At 41.7% G+C, this 14,047-nt stretch overlaps 1 protein-coding gene across 2 annotated transcripts in view; it reads right to left on the bottom strand.

The window, feature by feature from the left end:
- Positions 1 to 285: 285 nt before the first annotated feature.
- Positions 286 to 14,047, bottom strand: part of TMEM242 (transmembrane protein 242) — a 117,341-nt gene continuing 103,579 nt past the window's right edge. Inside the window, exons 4-5 of one of the 2 annotated variants that reach the window (XM_063917667.1) lie at positions 12,841 to 12,938; positions 286 to 1,180 (exon numbers count right to left, since the gene is read on the bottom strand). In XM_063917667.1, coding sequence (XP_063773737.1) covers positions 1,078 to 1,180; positions 12,841 to 12,938 — 201 coding nt within the window. In that variant the 3' untranslated portion in view covers positions 286 to 1,077. The remainder of the gene's footprint in view (positions 1,181 to 12,840; positions 12,939 to 14,047) is intronic. The other variant, XM_063917668.1, reaches the window with a different exon arrangement.

Below are 14,047 nucleotides of genomic sequence, written 5' to 3'. Positions count from 1 at the left end.
ACAGTACTGGTTGGGCACTTGATCTTGCTACCATAAATCACACAAAATAGAATTACATGACCAATAAATTGCTGCACAACGCTTTATAACAGACTGATTTACACAAGCACCAAGTACTGTAACATTGTGTTATTAATTACAGGTGAACAGCATTATAATACTAAATTAACTAATTCATTAATCTGGCTACAAATACGCCAATTTACTTAACTCAATCTTGTTTCTTATAAAAATGTTTTTTTTAACCTCAGAAGATAAGGACACATTGCACAAAAGGACAAAAACTTTACTTTGTGATTAAAATAATAATTTATTTCTAAATACAAACAAAAGAAAGGCTTCATTTCTTGCTGTTGAAAAAAAGAATACAATACCAGCAGTATACAATGTAGTCATCATGTTGACAGTCATTCTGTCAACATTGAATATGTTGACACAAGAATGCTGGCTCTATTGCTTTAACCGTGCACGCTTTACCAGCATGTTTAAAGTTATAATGTTTGTACGGCTAAAGTGCTACAAGTTTAGTCATTCTCAAGTCAACATAGTATGTATCCCTACTAGCAGCTAGATGGTGAGGGTAGAGGAGGGCTTTTATTTGTTGTACTGGTTGTTGTTTCTGTGACCGGACTCCACTGGAAAGCACAAAACATGGATTTTTCTCCAGCACTGTGGCTCATCCTCAGAAAATACCAAAGATTTATTAACCTTCATAAAGCAATGAGGTTACTGATGTCAATGATATGACCACCAATATGGCAGAACGTTTTAAGGCAATCCAAAATTCTTTTGTTAATTTACAATTTATTGTTACTACGGTTTATTATATTGGTCCATCTATCAATTAAACTTAAAGAAGCAGTAGTAATTGCTTAGTATGCCACATTTCCATGTCTGAAGCATACATATTTACACGATATCATAACGGTTTAAAATGTGTCTTTATGGTGTATTCAGGCACCCTGGACCACTTATATTGTTGCATGAAACCTCATAATAGTTTAAGCTCATCTGCCAGCCAGACAAAGCCAGCAAAGACAACGCTATTCCAGATGTAGGACACTCCTTACTTAGACTTCAAAAGGTCTTCAAAAGTAAACGACTCGGGATTAGATATGTGTTCTTTGCTTTTAGGAACAGCTGGAAATATGGACTGCATCTTTTCCCTAAATTCTTTAAGCTGGAAGAAGAAATAAAAACGAGAAAAAAAAAAAAGTTTAAAATACTAAGAATGTAAATGCTACCCAACACATTTCAGCAATTTCTACTTGGCTACCTTCCATGTCTACGCTAGCGCTAGAAAAACATAGATTTTGATTTAGTCATTTTATGTAAACTATGAACCACAGAAAGTACTAAAACATATATTTACTGCCAAAAATTGCAACGTGGTATTTCAGACTCCCGACAGAATATGGGGGTCATTCCGAGTTGAAATTTAGCACTGCTACGATCATCGTCCCAGACATGCGGGGGGACGCCCAGCACAGGTCTAGTCCACCCTGCATTTCAGGCCGCACCCCCCTGCACAAGTACAAAAGCATCACGGCTTTTGTACTTGAAGAGTAACTCCTGGCCAGTGCAGCTCCTGTGGCTGGCCGGGAGTTACTCTTCGCTGCCCTGGGTCGCAGTGGCTGTGTGCAACATCACACAGCCGCTGCGGCCCGGCCCCGCACGGTCCGGTCACGCCTGCGTTGGCCAGACCACGCCCCCCAAATATGGCAATCAAACACCGCTGTGCCACCCCCTCGCGCCTCTGCCTGTCAATCAGGCAGAGGCGATTGCTAGGTAACGACGGCCTTCGGCCGGCGCAGTTCCGACCCGATCGCTGCGCTGCGAACTGCAGCGTGCGATCGGGTCGGAATGCCCCCCATAATCTACTGGAATTACTCTGATCAGGTCAATAAAAAAAAAAAGTATAAATTGATGGAAAGAGAATATTTTTGCAACCATCTTATCTGTGAGTGTCCTGCTGAAATAACACTAGTGGCACAACCACCTCCACTGTAACCCATGAGGCCAAATATAGGACCTGATATCTGGAACAGCATTTTTACCAAACCTTTATATCAGTGTTTCCCAACCTTTGGTCTTCAAAGCACACTAACAGTACAGATTTTAAAGATATCCATGCTTGAGCACAGATGGTTAAATCAAAAGGACTGAGGTACTAATTAAGGGGTCTATTTACTAAGCCTTGGATGGAGATAAAGTCCCAGCCAATCAGCTCCTAACTGCCAGGTCACAAACTGGGTTTGAAAAAATGACAGTTAGGAGCTGGTTGGCTGATTCTTTATCTCCGTTCATTTTATCCCATCCAAGGCTTAGTAAATAGACCCCTAAGGGGGACATGTACTAAGCAGTGATAAAAGTGGAGAAGTGAGCCAGTGGAGAAGTTGCCCATGACAACAAATCAGCATTGACGTAACATTTATAATTTGCATACTATAAAAGTATACAGCGCAGCTGATTGGTTGCCAAGGACAACTTCTCCACTGGTTCACTTCTCCGCTTTCATCACTTCTTAGTACATGTCCCCCTATGCACAAGTAATGTGCTAAGGTTGGAAAGCACTGCACTATACAGATGTAGCCATGTTCATCTTTGCTGCGATGCAGCATGTTGCATGGCGTGCCGGGCTGTGACTATTTGCAGCCGGCGAACGCTCCATTAATTCCATTAGGAATTCATGGAGTGATTGCTGGCTGCAAATAGTCGCAGCCCGGCACGCCATGCAGCAAAGACAAGCATGGCTACAACTGTATGTTACTAACCTGCTTCTTATTTCACCAGGGCCCTAGTGGCTGTTCAATGCAGCCACTTTATCTGTGGTACATATTACAGCCTCAGCCGAGAACTGAACCTATAATGGTGCAGAATGAAGAGTGAGCACAAATATCCCCTCCTGCAGCCATTCTTAATATGTACAAACTCTGTAGGCCAAGCTCATCTTGCCAGTGCAATGACCATTTACTATGGGGATACGTATTACAGATGGCCACTGCAGGCCTATGCAATTATGTGGGCTTTTAATAAGTCATACAGTGTATATTTGGGTTTTTGTACTGCACATCATATACATGTGGCCCTTACACAATGCGGCTATCTCGAGTTACTTTATAAGAGCATCTTATTGGTAAAATTCAAGCCCCATACCAAGCTGCTAATTCTGGAAGCTAAATTTGTAAAAAACCAAACAAAACAAAAACATGGGAATAAGACTAGTTCAGATGTCACTGTATTTTTCTGCAAAATAATAAACCCAGTAAAAACAAATGCTCATGTCAAATAGTAATGGTACAAATAAAACATATCCAAATTATAAATTATTAAAACTCTTGTACATAACTATATTTAGTTATACTGTAAATTCCACAATTTTTTATGAAAGCATTTTTGCTAGATAACATTTTAAACAATTCAATGTTGAAGGACTAATATTTGTAATTTTGTTAAAATGTATAGTCTTCACACCATCACAAACAGCTGTGTGTAAATACTTAACCATAATGAAAAGTATAGGGCATGCTTATTGTGACATCACAGGCTCTGCTAATATTTATAGGTTCGCTAGTCTCTATGGAACATTTCCGTTACATAAAATACTATAAGCCAATCACACAAGCTTTGGCTCTATAATACCCCAAAGTGAAGAGCAACACTGACCAATGGTGACATTCTGGGGACTCCTGCCATGGCAAACAACAGTATCTGCATAAATACACACTAATTAAGATTAACAAAAATTTTTTTCTGAACCTAACAAAACCTGCAGAATTTGTTATCCAAAATAAAGTATACTATCCTTTATTTATTTATTTATTTTTTGGCCACCTTATTACAACTTAAATCCTTCTAGGCATGGAGTCCACTAATTTTCCACACAAATCAAGGGGCCCAGACACTCGTATGCAAACATGCCCCATACCGTAACGTTGCCCCTACCAGCCTGAAGAGTCGCAACAATGCAAGATGGATCCATGGTTTAGTGCTATTGTCTCCATATCCTCACCTCAGTAGCACCACTACAAAGTTTGCACCCGCCTGCCAAAAATGTTTCTGGCACCGACCCCCCACCTCAAGGTACCTGTTTGTTGTCAGGGGATTCCCCCGTCGCTGGGACCAATGTTTGAGCCTGCCTCCTTCATATTGGAAATGTTGCTTCCAAAATGGCTGCCGCCTCCTCTAGTATCCTTAATAACTGTCTCCTCGGAGGTGGTGGCCATTTTTTGGGGGGAGGAAGGGGGGGGTCGACATATCTCCCATGGTGCTGCTCCTCAGGCTGGCTGTTCCTCCCTGCTGCATTGACAGTTGTTCCCACAGTACCCCCAGCACCTCCAAACCACTGCGAGGACTGTTGATACGCCACTACCTCACCCTACCATCGGCATGGTGTAATTGAGAACAGCGTTTGTCAGACCACATGACTCACTTCCAACAATTTATGGCCTACCCCTGTGTAAACTTTGATGCACCGTTGCAAGGTTTCTGGGCACTCTAGGCAAAACTTCACATTGCTGCCACTAATACCCAATACATAGGGCTTACATAAAACCCATTTTAACCATGACACTTATGATTTACACAGCTTCTGTGTCTGATTAAAACCAAGTGAAATGTAGGTTTGAATTTAGCCAGCCACAGAACCTGTGTGTAACCCTCCCAGCACATAGTAATCCATTCACCCCCAGCACCCATTAACCTCCCCCCACCCAGCACATATTATTACTTTCACTCTCAATAGCCATTAACCCCTCTATCACAGCACTCAATCTTAAATCACACACCAACAAGCCATTATATAGCTCAGACTGCTGCTACAGCTCCTTGTTCTTCTTGTACAGCCTAGGAGGTGGAGCTTGCATAATTGGCTGTGTCAGAGAGAAGGGGAGGAAAGGAAAGGGGACGGGTGCTGTTCTGCTGCTGCCTGCCTGATGACACTGAGGAGTAGGCTGCAGCAGGTATAAACACATAATAGCTGATGCAGCTACGAACGCAGCGATCATCAGCAGTAAGCATAATAAGGATGTCAACCTTCATCTTTGAAAGTCTGAGCAGGCTGCCCCTTCATTTCATGGTGCCCTTAGGTAGGCTGACCATATTATCCCTTTAACATGGGACACTCATGAATTACACAGGTTCTGTGGCTGCTTAAAACCAGGTGAAATGCAGGCTTGTAGTCAGCCAGCCACAGAACCTGTGTAATTCATGAGTGTCCCAGGTAAAGGGATAACATGGTCAGCCTACCTTAGGCAGTCGCCTAAGGGAAGAGCCGACCTTGCTGTTGCTTCTCTGGGGGACGGAACAAGTCTGCCCATTTACGTTCCGCATGAGCATCCAGTAGCCATTACTGACAACAGCCATCAGACCCAGTTTTTCATCTGCTGGTCCATTCTGTACACACATTAACAACTGATGCCCTTGAGCAATTCACCAGTGCAGTTGTTTTGCCAACGCTCGTACCACTGCTGCAAGCACCAAGAATTATTCCATGTTCAAAGTCCATCAGATACCCATCATTTCATGAATGATGCACTTATTTAGACTCTGAATACTGTCCCTTTTTTATTCTTGTACATCCTACGTCAGCATTACCTGTAGAATATCTACTTTGCATAAAATCACCAGGTGGTCATACAGGTTGAGTATCCCTTATCCAAAATGCTTGGTACCAGAAGTATTTTGGATATCGGATTTTTCCGTATTTTGGAATAATTGCATACCATAATAAGATATCATGGCGATGGGACCTAAATCTAAGCACAGAATGCATTTATGTTTCATATACACCTTATACACACAGCCTGAAAGTCATTTAATACAATATTTTAATAGCTTTGTGTATTAAACAAAGTTTGTGTACATTGAGCCATCATAAAACAAAGGTTTCACTATCTCACTCAAAAAATTCTGTATTTCTGAATATTTGGATATGGGATACTCAACCTGTACTAACTTGGCCACTAAGTAGCTCTTATAACATTTTGAAGAATGTCCTTCATTTCCTTTTTATAGATCTACAGAAGACATTTTTGTTTAAAGTTCCCAAAGGGAAGAACAGATGTCAAAGGTTATGAATATGATGTGCAATAAAAGGGAAACAAAAAAAACATACTTTGTAAATGTTACATAACAATAACCACACTTAAGGAGTCATGAACATTCCTCAGACACATTAGCTTGCTTTTTTAATGTCGGTCTTTTACAGAACAAGAAAAAAAAAAAAAAAGAAAGAATCCAGACTCAGATTCCATTAACTTTCTATTTTTGTCTTGTAACTGGTGGAAATGCTTTCACGCTGCTCATGTGGGAACTAGTGATTATGTCTTTGAAGTAGAACATTGAGTGGCATTGGTGTCACGCGGTCCAATTGGGACTCGTCTCTTTCCTGGCCATGTCTTTCATGTAAGGCTGCAGGGAATAGAATGCTGACTCGCTAGTAATGAATTACACGGATTAGCTGTGGAACGAGGCGATCAGAAAAAGGCATGTTCCTGTTTTTCTTCTACATCTTTTAAGACTTGCTGCGATAGAAATAGCTTTGGAAATAAACACACACCGTTTCTCTTGGCTTGTTTGTAAAGCAATTATCTAAATGTTTCTCCACATCTAAACTTGATATGAGCCTGCCTCTCATTGCCAAGTTAAATTTATCATGCACTGTTCCTATCTGGGACAGCAGAGGGATAACACAGATTACGTAAAAAATAAAATAAAATGTATAAATAAAAAGATAAATTAAAAAACACACACACAAAACAAAAGAATACCTGTACCATTTTTTGTTGTTGTTTTGTACAAAGTTATTTCCATTCTTCCTTGGTGTATATTGAATGCATTCAACTATATACATAGGGTTATGTATACCAAACCATAAATGATGAGCATTATTACAAGTCACTAAGGAACCTTATAAAAGCCATGAGTCCATAGAATGCTTTTATAAAAAGGCTTGGAAATAAAAAGAGGCTCATATGATCTGTAGTACGAAGTGATAATATTTTTTATGTTACAAAGCTTAATAGTCTCTTAAACTGTAGCTGCATTATATTGAGCTGCTTGAAGACTGCCATACTTTTTTGTATCATCTGAGCTCAATATTTTAGGGGAAGATTTATCAAGCCTTGGAGAGAGATAAAGTACAGACCAGTCAGCTTCTAACTGTCATTTTCCAAACACAGCCTGTAAGATGACTGTTACTATCGGAGCTGATTGGCTGGTAGTAGATCTCTATCCAAGCTTTGATAAATCTACCCCAATCTTTGCTGGCTACACATAGATAAGCCTGCCGCTGGACTTGAGCACTGAGCGACAAGACCACCTTTCAAGTTCAAGACAAGGCCATTTGGAACTGGATCACTCAAAAGTTGGTGGCACCCATCTTACCACCACCTTCACAAATATGATTAGTTCACTATGAATTTAACATAACAGAAGCACTTCATGACTAGTATTCATGATGCAGGACCAATATCATGAGACACTGGTTCATAGTGCATGAATAAACTGCATTATCATGCATAGTTGCATAGTGAAATCTAAGACTATCATAATGTTGATGAAAACGGCAAAATGTCAGACACCAAAGTTCCTGAACTCTTATGCTCTTCTCTATGTGAGGGAGTCTGACTTTCCTACTGCCTCTCACTTGCCAGCTCGGTCTCTTCTGCACACATACTTTCCATTATTGCTCCACAAACACATGTGCACGTTATAAAATGACAGCTACTTTCACAAGTGGATAGATAGGGTTGGAGCAGTCCAATAGAAGCAAGGAACTCTGTATACAGGACATATGCATTTATGCCTGTGCACGCATTGTGAGTGGAATTAAGTCTATTTGCATTCAAGAAAAAAATTGTGAAAAAAACTATGCTTCAACCCATATATAAAATTCAGACAACAATAATATCCATTTCATGGATCATTGTGGCTGGGTATGAGCTATTTGCCTGACCAAGATTTCCTGAGAATTGTGCTTACCTATCTGATCAGACACAGCCTGGGGGTATATATACTAAAGGTCGATATCCATTGATTTTTTTTCTTGATTTCAATTTGATGGATATCAATTTAAATCAATGTTGTGATCAGGGGCTAAAGCACATTTTCTAACAGATCATTTTTATATAAAAATTTTAATATTTTAGATGTTAATATGTTTTAGCTTTTGAAGCCCAACATCGATTTCTATTGATTTAAAATCAATAAAAATCGATGGGAATTGAACAGTTAGTAAATATACCACCTGGTCTCTTAGGGCAGTAGTGTGGTATTATGTATTGCGCATAACATGTATGTATTAGAAAAGCAGGGCACACTGTGCCTGCATAATGCTACAATGGACTGACAGGTCTGTGTAAATAAAAAATAAATATATTATAATTATATATATATAGGTCATCATTGGGAGGGAAGGAGAGGGAAAGGTTAAACTTATCTGGTATGCCCTGTATAGGTAGTATAGGTGTTTTGTGTATTGTTATTATTTTTGTAAACATATGATGAGTAATTTGCAAATATAGTGCTATTTTTCCCATTTTGTTACTGGAAGTAACCATGACATCAAAATAAACACTTCTGCCTGGGATCTCTGATAAACACAGTTCTCTCGGGACATTTGTTTTCATGCCTGGAGTACTCTGTAATGAGATATTTTCAGCTGCAATATCATACACCCAAGCAAAATAGGACAGAGGGAGGGTACAGGCTTAATGTTATTCTAACCAGTGGAAAAACCACTGCTGCAGCACAATAAAAATGTTCCCTCGCCTCCAGATGTAGTTTATATGAAAATTGTACTTCCAAGTCTTTTTAATATGTTTACTAGATAATTTATGTGCTGAGAGGTTGAATTCGTCACCTTTCCACATTCTAAACACTATTCTTCTTACTGCTGTGTTTATTTTACCACTGAGGAAAGGTTTCCCTTGCTTTATCATTAATAAAAAAATAAAAAATATTGCATGGTTTATGCTGTTTGCACATCAGAGAAATTAATGGTGGCTGGCAAATTGGAAATTATTGCCCCTTTAAAAAAATGTCCGAGTTCAGCCGGCTTCCCACACAGCCATCAAACTCGGCCTTCATTACATCCCGGCCATAGTACTAGTCATTATCACTATACAAATAGATATTTGGCATTTGTGACTTGCAACAACTTATCTTTAAAAAAAATTTTTTTTTGTGAGATGATTTGGGAAATAATAAAAGTAAGAGGTGATTATAAGCTCACAGAGCTTAGACTAGCACAAAAAGTCTACTAAGCATTTACAACTATCCATGTAAATGCTCTAATACAGGGCTGGCCAAACCGGTCCTCGAGATCTACCAACAGTTCATGTTTTCCAGGCCTCCTGGAGATCTGTAGAATTGTCAGTTAGGAATGAATGCAGCACATCTTAATTAGTAATGACTACACCTGTGCACCAGCTAGGTGGTCTGGAAAATGGGACCTGTTGGTAGATCTCGAGGACTGGTTTGGCCAGCCCTGCTCTAATACTTTGCAGTAACTTCAGAAAAAAGGGGGTTTAAGTCCGCACTCCCTAAATTGTCACATGTATGAAAAGGTGCAACACTGCTGTGATTATATTTGCATAATACATGACTAGAATGCAAATCACACTTTAAACACTAAAGACTTGCTAATCAAGAAAACAAACACGGGTGTATTATACTCTAATATTTATCTACATCACAACATTTGAAATAAGAGAGTTTTTTTGTGCACATTTTTACCAAATTGTGAAGGTCCGCCTAGAGAATTTGACCACCACATATGGTTATATACTGTGGCAGAGAGACTCAAGTGCCACAGCTCAATGAGTTAAAAAGGTGTCCCAGACCCTGGGAGAACCCATTGTTTCAGGCTGGGTGTAGTCCGAAGTCCGGGTTTTCCTGGGAGCAATATATAGGGGTATATGCAATTAGCAGCGAATCGCGGCAATTTTTCGGCCGTTTTTCAATTCGACAGTCTAATTTCGGCAAGTGGGTGCCGAAATTGACCATATGCAATAAAAAACGGATTCGACAGTCCCGCTGACGAAAAACGGACGATTTGACGGATTTTGTTCCGATTTTTTAAAAACGGGTAAAAACACGGAAAAAAATGGCGTGGGGTCCCCCCTCCAAAGCATAACCAGCCTCGGGCTCTTCGAGCTGGTCCTGGTGCTAAAAATCCGGGGGAAAATGGACAGGGGATCCCCCGTATTTTTAAAACCAGCACCGGGCTCTGCGCCTGGTGCTGGTGCAAAAAATACGGGGGACAGAAAGAGTAGGGGTCCCCCGTATTTTTTACACCAGCATCGGGCTCCACTAGCTGGACAGATAATGCCACAGCCGGGGGTCACTTTTATACAGCGCCCTGCGGCCGTGGCATTAAATATCCAACTAGTCACCCCTGTCCGGGGTACCCTGGGGGAGTGGGGACCCCTTCAATCAAGGGGTCCCCCCCCCAGCCACCCAAGGGCCAGGGGTGAAGCCCGAGACTGTCCCCCCCCATCCAAGGGCTGCGGATGGGGGGCTGATAGCCTTGAGAAAATGACAAGAATATTGGTTTTTCCTGTAGTACTACAAGTCCCAGCAAGCCTCCCCCGCAAGCTGGTACTTGGAGAACCACAAGTACCAGCATGCGGGAGAAAAACGGGCCCGCTGGTACCTGTAGTACTACTGGAAAAAAAATACCCAAATAAAAACAGGAGACACACACCTTGAGAGTAAAACTTTATTGCACACCTGCCGACACACACATACTTACCTATGTTGACCCGCCGACTGCCACGTCTCCTGATCCGACGATCCGGGGTACCTGTGAATAAAATTATACTCCCCTCAATCCAGTGTCCAGATATAAATCCTCGTACTTGGCAAAACAAATAAACGAACACCCGTACCAGCGGACTGAAAGGGGTCCCATGTTTTCACATGGGACCTCTTTCCCCGAATGCCGGGACCCCACGTGACTCCTGTCACACAGGTCCCTTCAGCCAATCAGGAAGCGCAACTTCCTTGCACTCACCTGATTGGCTGTATGCGCGTGTGACCTCAGACAGCGCATCGCAAAGCCTCTCCATTACTTTCAATGGTGGGAACTTTGCCGTCAGCGGTGGGGTTACCCGCGGTCAGCCGCTGACCGCGGGTGACCTCACCGCTGACGCAAAGTTCCCACCATTGAGTATAATGGAGAGGCTTTGCGATGCGCTGTCTGAGGTCACACGCGCATACAGCCAATCAGGTGAGTGCAACGAAGTAGCGCTTCCTGATTGGCTGAAGGGACCTGTGTGACAGGAGTCACGTGGGGTCCCGGCATTCGGGGAAAGGGGTCCCATGTGAAAACATGGGACCCCTTTCAGTCCGCTGGTACGGGTGTTCGTTTATTTGTTTTGCCAAGTACGAGGATTTATATCTGGACACTGGATTGAGGGGAGTATAATTTTATTCACAGGTACCCCGGATCGTCGGATCAGGAGACGTGGCAGTCGGCGGGTCAACATAGGTAAGTATGTGTGTGTCGGCAGGTGTGTACTAAAGTTTTACTCTCAAGGTGTGTGTCTCCTGTTTTTATTTGGGTATTTTTTTTCCAGTAGTACTACAGGTACCAGCGGGCCCGTTTTTCTCCCGCATGCTGGTACTTGTGGTTCTCCAAGCACCAGCTTGCGGGGGAGGCTTGCTGGGACTTGTAGTACTACAGGAAAAAACAATATTCTTGTCATTTTCTCAAGGCTATCAGCCCCCCATCCGCAGCCCTTGGATGGGGGGGGGGGGGGACAGTCTCGGGCTTCACCCCTGGCCCTTGGGTGGCTGGGGGGGGGGACCCCTTGATTGAAGGGGTCACCACTCCCCCAGGGTACCCCCGGCCAGGGGTGACTAGTTGGATATTTAATGCCACGGCCGCAGGGCGCTGTATAAAAGTGACCCCCGGCTGTGGCATTATCTGTCCAGCTAGTGGAGCCCGATGCTGGTGTAAAAAATACGGGGGACCCCTACTCTTTTTGTCCCCCGTATTTTTTGCACCAGCACCAGGCGCAGAGCCCGGTGCTGGTTTTAAAAATACGGGGGATCCCCTGTCCATTTTACCCCCGGATTTTTAGAACCAGGACCGGCTCGAAGAGCCCGAGGCTAGTTATGCTTTGGAGGGGGGACCCCACACCATTTTTTTTCGGGATTTTACCATTCCATTTATAAAAAAATTAAAATAAAAAAATTATATTTTTAAAAATATATAAATAATACTTGTGCCTCCCAAAAAGACAAACCAAGTACCTAATCCCTTCTAATTTAAATAGATATGCTATTACCAATAAAAAAAAACACCAAAAAAAACATGTTTTAAATTTTTTTTAATAGATTCACCCACCAAAGTGTGGCTGATTGAAAATTACGAATTTACTGTCTAAAAGCACTGTTGTCGAATTTCAAAACTTCAATTGAATATACTTTGGTCGAATTGCCGCATTTGTACCATTGCAGAAAAGTCGAATTTGACAAATGTCGAATTTCAAAAAGTTGAATTTTGAAAGTCCGTTTTTTTGACGGAAAGTACTGAATTGCATTGTCGAATTTTTTTTTTTTTTCGAAAAAGTCCCGTTTTTCGACAATTTCGGGAATTCGACCGCAATTGCATATACCCCATAGGCTTCACCTCACAGCCACTCCAGAAAGTACCTGCACTATTTAGGTGGGTTAGATATTTTTACCAGTGCTCCTGATGGCCAGGTCATAGGGCTGTAAAAATCAAGCTACTGTTAGGAGACCTGTGCAGGACAGGCTGAAGACTGGTCCAGAGTGTCTGTAAAGGATTGTGTATTGTATGAGACCGCCGAAAATAAAAGTCACACTCACCATTTAAAACGGCCAGTGTCCTTGACTTTTCCTTGACTAGCGGCACCGGAATCCCAAGTGTCGACATCCCGAACGTAAGTATGCCAGGGAGAGTTAAGCTGTGGGGGAAGTGTTAAGGTTAGGTTGTGGTGAAGGAGGTTAGAGTTTGGCTGCAGGAAGGGCGGGTTAGTGTTTAGAGAGGGTTTAGGATACTTACCTTCTAGGTCCTGGGATTCTTGTGTCAGTCATGTGACCGCCGGTATCGTAAGCGCTGGGAACCCGTACCCAACCCATTTCTATAGCAGAGTACATACTTATCTCTTGTATCTGCCTACAGTGTATAATTGTAACTAGTAGAACATAGTTAAAAGTGTCACTAATTAAACCACCTATAAATATGAAAATATGGGATGCTTGGATAAAGTGAAGGTTAATCATAGCATGAAAAGCTTTATACTGAAAAAATAAAGTGTGATTTAGAACACACACACCAAAAACTCAATTGTATGAAAAAGTACATCACCACTAATCTCCTTAGTATATGGCAAGAAAATAGTAGCACACTTTAGACAAATAAAACAAACTAATCACAAAATAACTAACATTAAACTGTAATATGAACTTACAATATAATATCTAAAACAAACATTAGTGAACATTTTGATTTCATCCAAAAGGGGTACTTGGAACCTCATCTTTATTTCAGATATTATATATTGTATATTAAATTACAATGCATAATACACAACCAGGGGAGGTTTCTACCTTCCTATAATGTATGTGTGGGGGGTTGTAGCCCCTTGCCTTGGCCATAGTCCGGTCCCTATTTATTGCACATGAGCAATAAATGAAGTGAAAAGAAATCCCACACAATCAAGTCTCGCACATGAGCAGAAAAAAAACAGTATCGGCTAGGGGCTGCAACCGGCGATGCATTTTCTTGATAACACCTCCCCCTGGGACTGCATTTCTGAAGTATGATTAGCAGAAAGTGCTTCCAATGAGAAGCCACTGCTAAATCATGTACAGGGGGCTCACAATGGGTGTATTGTTTTTACTGGGTGGCTGTAGCCCTGCAGCCCCTAGGCAAAATCCACCACTACACAACCGTATATACATATATCCATCCGTGTCGGGACGCACTCACATCTTCCATATTGTAACAGCTGGGGAGTCACCCATGACACAAACAAGTATCAACACACAGAAATCCAACAAGGGGCACTCT

Source organism: Pseudophryne corroboree, chromosome 4 (genome assembly GCF_028390025.1).
Source record: "Pseudophryne corroboree isolate aPseCor3 chromosome 4, aPseCor3.hap2, whole genome shotgun sequence".
Lineage (NCBI taxonomy): Eukaryota > Metazoa > Chordata > Amphibia > Anura > Myobatrachidae > Pseudophryne > Pseudophryne corroboree.
The sequence above is the reverse complement of the archived record's forward strand: the minus strand, read 5'-3'. Positions and strand labels throughout refer to the sequence as shown.